We start from the raw sequence: 6,160 nt of genomic DNA on the forward strand, positions 1-6,160 counted from the left end.
CAAGATCCCTACCCTTCCTGGTGGACCTGGGCTCTCCCCACCTCCTCCCCACACCGTGTTCTTGTAGTTCTGTGGAAAAAGAGTTCAGGCTGAGGATGGAAGAGTTTCCCTGTTGAGTAATTTCCCTGTTGAGTTATTTCCCTGTTGAGCTAGACAAGACCAGATGAAGTTCCAGAGAGGTCTGGCCCAGACAGGGGAGTGGGCAGGGGAAACGGTGATAGCCTCCGAGGTGAAGGCAGTGGGTGGGGGAGGGTAAGCACAGCGAGCCAAGGGGAAGGGAAAGTCAAGTTCACATCCCAGGAAAACACACACGTCCCTCCTGCTGGAAGATTCTGAGGCAATGGAACAAATGGACAATGGAGCTGATCCCACCGACGCCTGGAAACAGTTCTGGACAGCAGCTTTTTAGGGAACAGGAGGTGAGTGGAAAGGATGGAACGAATACAAGGTCTCCAAGCTGCAGGCACAGGACAGTGGGACTTGGGAGGGGATGTGCCTCTTGGGAAGAAGAGAAACAGGAAAGGAGAGCCCAGCATGTTGAAATCCTAAGTTAGAATTCAAAATATAGTATCCTCACTTGTAGGCCTGTCAGGCCACAAAAGCAACTTGTGTGACATATGCATCAGCATCTGAGAAAGGGAGCAAGCAGCCTGTGTGTGAGGATGATCCAGACACAGGCCTCCCTTGGCACTCAGCTGCACTGGGTCCCGTGCACTCCAGCTGTCCCGATGCACTGGTGGCCGCTGTGTCTTCTCTCTGCCGAGAGTTCTGAAGGGCTCATCCCAGAGCACAACCAAGCCAGTCCCCTGCTGCACCTGCTGGTTGTAGGCTTTCAGGAGCCTGTGCCACCCCACAGACTTTTTTATTTTTTGAGTTAGAGTCTCACTCTCACCCAGGCTGAAGTGCAGTGGCACGCTCATGGCCACCACAGCCTTGACCTGCTGGGTTCAGGCAATCCTTCTGCCTCAACTTTCCAAGTAGCTGGAACTACAGGTGCATACCACCACACCCAACTAATTTTTTATTTATTTTAGAGACATGGTCTCACCAAGCTGTCCAGGCTGGTCTCGAACCCCTGGACTCAAGCAATCCTCTCACCTTGGCCTCCCAAAGTGCTGGGATTACAGGCTTGAACCATTGCGCCCAGCCTCCACCCCTCAGACTTAAAGGAAAGGTCCACTCTGGCATCTTGTCCCATTGTCAGTGCTGCGCTTGTCATCTCGTGGGAGAGCAGTTTGAACCATCTTCAAGGCCATCCCCAGATTTAAAGCCAGGTGAGAAATATTCTCCTTGCCTTGGGCTTTAGTCTCATCATTCTCAGGGGTACTGGGGCCTTCCCAAGTTCCCTTTCTGATTGTCTCCCTGAGGAACCGCAGCCCAGAGGCTTGGCCTGAGATGCCCTTCATCCCCGCCTCCTTCAACCCACACTTTTTACACCCCAATCAACCAACCATCCTTACTGGGCAAATTGAGATGACATAATGGCTAGTGAAAATCACCCTTCCTCTGGCTTGATGGGCCCCAGGGACCCAAGAAACAATAACATTCTGTTCCACTCAGACTGATGGAAGACAAGTGCATGACCAGCTTAGGGCAAACCTCTAGTCTGGGGAATGGGTCTTCTGGCAGGAAGATCTCATGACTGAAAGGTCTCTCTGGGAGGTGTCAGGATTTCCAAAAGAAAGGGTGACTCATGCTCGGAGGCAATTCCTAAATGTTGGTCCACACAAACCTGCTGCTCTGAGACAGCTTGTGCTTGCACAAAAAGCATTTAAGACTGCCTTTTGTACTAACAGTATGACTACCTTCAGTCTGGTCGGTAAAGTTTCCTTTTTTGATGAAAGGCCAGTGACAGCATGTGAGTAACCTATAGCCTGTGGTGGGGCGGATGTGTGTGACACAAGCAGCACGGCCTGACAAGGGCAGGCTCTGTGCCATATCACCAGCATTCTCACCTAGACCCAGAACTGCATTTCCAAGTGGGGAACCCTTGACAGGCTATTCAAACTCCTGGCACTTTGGTTTCTGTCTGTCAAATGGGACTGACCATACACAGCTGTGTGATATTTACATGAAGCAAGACACAGGAGGCACTCAGAATACGTGGGAGGCGTCCTTCACTAATGCCAAATAGGCTGGGCCTGTGTTTACATGGGGTAAGACACAAAAGGCACTCAGCAGGACACTTGGGAGGCATCTTTCACTAATGCCGAATTTGCTGGGCCTGCGTTTCTCCTGTCATCTCACAGCTCCAAGAGATAGATTCACATCTGAGAAGCACTGGACCAGGTTCCCTTATGTGTGGTTGCAGGTGGGCAACACACACAGACACACACACCCCTCAAGCCTGGAAGAGTGAAAAGCAGCATTTGGTCGCACGCTCCTGACTTACACACCACAGGCACTCAGGCACCTCTGGACGAGGGAGAAGGTGTTCGTGTGGCAGCCAGGTCAAGCTCTTGTGGCATCTTTGGGACCTCTTGGATGCTCATCCTGAGACAGGCACCGGTTTCACTGCACTGAGAGGTGACTGGAGAGCAGCAGAGGACAGCCCTGCAAGGGACAGGCGCCCCCTCCACTTGCCCCACCGGTGAGGCCTCTCCCTGTAACAGTGCAACATCACCACCGTGTGGCCTGCAGTCTGAACAACAGCCGGGAACCTCTTGGGTCTCGGGAGATTTCCAGACTAGGACCAGGATTTGAAACTTTGCCTCTTCTACCAAGCCCATCCTAACCCAAATTTCACTGTGATTCCTAGGTGGGGTTAGACTCGCTGTGGCTGCAGTAGGCAGGACCCATAGTTAAACACTCATTAAACTTTACATGGTTTTAACGAGTAGATAAACAACTGAGATGCAAGGTAGTTTGGGGGTAGGGGGAGGACACCACCAGAGTGATGGATGATCTTGAGAGCCTAGCAACAAGCAGCTAGTCATTCTGGGGAAAGGCTCCACATGGATGCACTGAGCTTGTGGCAGTCCTCACACTTCCCTTGTGAGCGTGGGAGGCTGTGCCCAGGGGAAGAGTGCACTTGAAGTCCTCAGCCTCACCCTGCCACTCCTCCTCGCTCTCCGGATACCCCCCCAGCCCTGTAGCCTTTGCCTGGGGGAAGGAAAGGCAGGTCAGCCAGTAGCAGGCTTCTGGCCAACTCCCAGCACTGCAGCCATAAGCTATCAAGGACAGGCCTCAGAATGATTGATGTGTCTGGCCTCCAGCTAATTAAGGGTTCTCAGCCTATTCTGATCTCCAGTTAGAAGTAAAGCAGATTTGGCTCCATCATCTTTTTAAGGGCACTGACATTCCACTGATTCTCCAGGGATCAAATGTTTCTCTAAATTCCGGATGGCTTTCAGGATCCAGCTAGGGCCGCAGGACCAAGGCCTTGCCTGTAAGCCATGCTCTGGGCCCTGGTGGAACGTTCAGTGACGCCTTTAGTCCATGGCACATGGAGTGGCAAGACCTACCACTGAAATAGTGCTTCTCCAACCTCACTGTGCATGAGAATCACCTGGAAACCAAATCACAGACCACGCGGCCCCAACCAGAGCCTGATACAGAAGCCCCAGATGAAACCTTTGCACCCATGAGTCCTGGGGGGTTCTGATGCGACTGTCCAGGGACCACTCTGTGAGGAGCACTGTCAAAGATGGCATGCCTTGTTCCCACTTCAGAGCTCCTGCTGAGAACTGGAAAGGGTGGGAGGTGACCCTGAGGGACTAACCATCTGCTTGTAACCTGCTGTCCAGATGGAAAATGGAATCTGATAAACCACATAACTTAGGAGAACTGGCGAGAGCCGTTGCCATGCAGGAACAAGGGCTCGCTCAGGATGTCAGGCCACGGCGGAGAGTGAGGGGTTGTGGGTGGATAGGCTAGCCTGACCCCTCGGCACCCAAATGTGAACAACCACATCCACGCCTGGGCTGGTTGCCAAGGTTCACACACACCTAGGAACAGGATCACACATGAGCCACGTGAAACCTCTGCATTTAATGTAGACTTGCTCAACACCTACACTGGGACACTTTCCGTCTGACACAACCAGAAGGGGGATGACTATGTGAGGGGAGGAAAGAAACAAACAACATTCACAGCACAGTATAGTCTGCACCGGCATCATCCTCATTCTTTTTACTCCCCTGCATCTCGGTAAGAATATCTTTCCTGCTGAGCTCAGCCTGTAATCCCAGCACTCTAGGAGGCCGAAGTGAGTGGATGGCCTGAGCCCGTGGGTTCAAGATACCCAGGCAACTTGGCGAGACCTCCTCTCTACAATAAGTCAAAAATTAGCCGGGTGTGGTAGCACGCGCCTGTAGTTCTGGCGACTTGGAAAGCTGAGGTGGAAGGATCACAGGAGCCCAGTGGGTCGAGACTGCGGTGGCCTGGAGCGTGCCACTGCACTCCAGTCTGGGTGGCAGAGTGAGATTCCAACTAAAAAAAAAAAGACCATCTTTCCCTTCCCTGGGAGGAAAATGCAACACAGATGCTTGCACAGGTTCCAGACAAAACTTTCCCCCCACTCAAGAGGGTAAAACACGTCAAAAAGGGGCAACTCAAACCCCACCTCCTCCAAGAAGTCTTACAGGATCACATCAATCAGATTGTATCTTTCCTGCCTTTTGTTTCCATACTCATGCCAGGCAAAGACCATTTGTTCAACAAATACACACCAGCATCTGTTGGGAACAGGCCTGAATTGTGAATACAGGGGTCAGCAAAGGCCAACCCTGCCCTCCTGACATTGACAGTGTGATTTCCCTCCCTAGGTCCACTCCTTTTCCCTGTCCTCAACTTATACGGTACCTTAGCATACAAGAAACCTTCAAATGTCCCTTCAAAAGCTCCCCAACCCTCTCCCGATCCTTGACACTGTCCCTCTGGGACACCCCAAGCAAGGAGAAAGGGAATATTTTACATTAATAAGTAAAAACCAAAGGGATGGCAGGGGAGATGTGGGTGCCCATAAGCAAGGCAACATCATTCCTCCAAGGCCTCAGGACCATCCACTCAGCCCATGCTGTACAGCCAGGAGTTCATGCACAGTCTCAAGTCCGTGTGTGTGTGCGTGCACACACACACACACACACACACACACTGCTCATGTGACCACCTCCCCACCGAATGCACAGCCACGCTTCCTCCATCTTCCTCTGACAAAGCTCCTCCTCCTCCCAGGTCACACCCAGGCCCAGGAAGCCACCACACACCCTCCCATGATGCACCTCACCCAGACTCCCTTGCTGACCATGTGCCCCTCTGAACGGGGCACCAGCCCCTGGTCTCAGAAGCTGCAGATGACAGCGGGAACATGCGCCTTGCTGGCCTGGAGATGACAGCACACTGTGGCCCCTGTTCAGTCTGTGCTAAGAGGAATTAAGCCCAGTTTCTTGCAAATGGAGCTAGGAAAGAGAAGGAAGGAGGGCCCAACTCCAGTAAGGGAAAAAAAAACTTACCAAAAAAGAAATAAAATGTTTTACTCATATACACAAATACACACACTGAAACCCACCCTAGGAGCTGGCAGAACAGTTCCAATCTTCAACCCATCTGTCTTCCAAGGGCCTTGGGCCTGGTCTCCTGAAGAGTGTGACCCTAGGACCCCACAGCTCAGAGCCCACAGGCCCCTGCCAAGGAGGTCCCAGAAGCTACACTCAGCTGTTCTTCAGAGACAGAGGAAGAGAACTGTGGGAAAGAGCCTCGGCCGGCTTGGGGCTGGGGAGCAGGGAGCTGTGCTTTAAACCCTTGCTCCAGCTGGGCCGGCAGCACTGCACGGTCCTCCCCTCTCGACCTCCTGGCCCCATTCCAGAGGCAGATTGAGGGCCCTGCAATGCAGTTCATAGTCCAAGTTCTGGGAGGCTCGAGGCAGGGATGCAGTCAGTGGCCCAGTCCTCAGCCTGCCAGTGTGCATGTTGGGGTGGCCGGCGGACAGCCCCTGCCCCTACACGCCAGTCTGCTCTTTGATCCAGTCCCGAAACAGGGGGAGCCTCGTGTACACGCCTGGCTTGTTCCTCTGAGCGCAGCCTTCTCCCCAGCTCACCACACCAGCCTGGAAGATCCGTCCATCTGCCTCCACGCTGGAGAGGGGGCCGCCAGAGTCACCCTGAGTGGAGACAAGCCCTGCAATGAGTCGCCGTGCTGCCCCCTCCCCCCCCCAATGCGC

The 6,160-nt window shown here is 53.2% G+C and overlaps 1 protein-coding gene across 1 annotated transcript in view; it reads right to left on the bottom strand.

The window, feature by feature from the left end:
* Nucleotides 1-5,869: 5,869 nt before the first annotated feature.
* The window catches only part of ST14 (suppression of tumorigenicity 14), a 42,828-nt gene continuing 42,537 nt past the window's right edge, over nucleotides 5,870-6,160 (bottom strand). Inside the window, exon 19 of the mRNA XM_008057888.2 lies at nucleotides 5,870-6,100. Coding sequence (XP_008056079.1) covers nucleotides 5,939-6,100 — 162 coding nt within the window. The 3' untranslated portion in view covers nucleotides 5,870-5,938. The remainder of the gene's footprint in view (nucleotides 6,101-6,160) is intronic.

This window comes from Carlito syrichta, unplaced genomic scaffold (genome assembly GCF_000164805.1).
Source record: "Carlito syrichta isolate Samal-C Ts95f unplaced genomic scaffold, Tarsius_syrichta-2.0.1 Scaffold303153, whole genome shotgun sequence".
Taxonomy (NCBI): domain Eukaryota; kingdom Metazoa; phylum Chordata; class Mammalia; order Primates; family Tarsiidae; genus Carlito; species Carlito syrichta.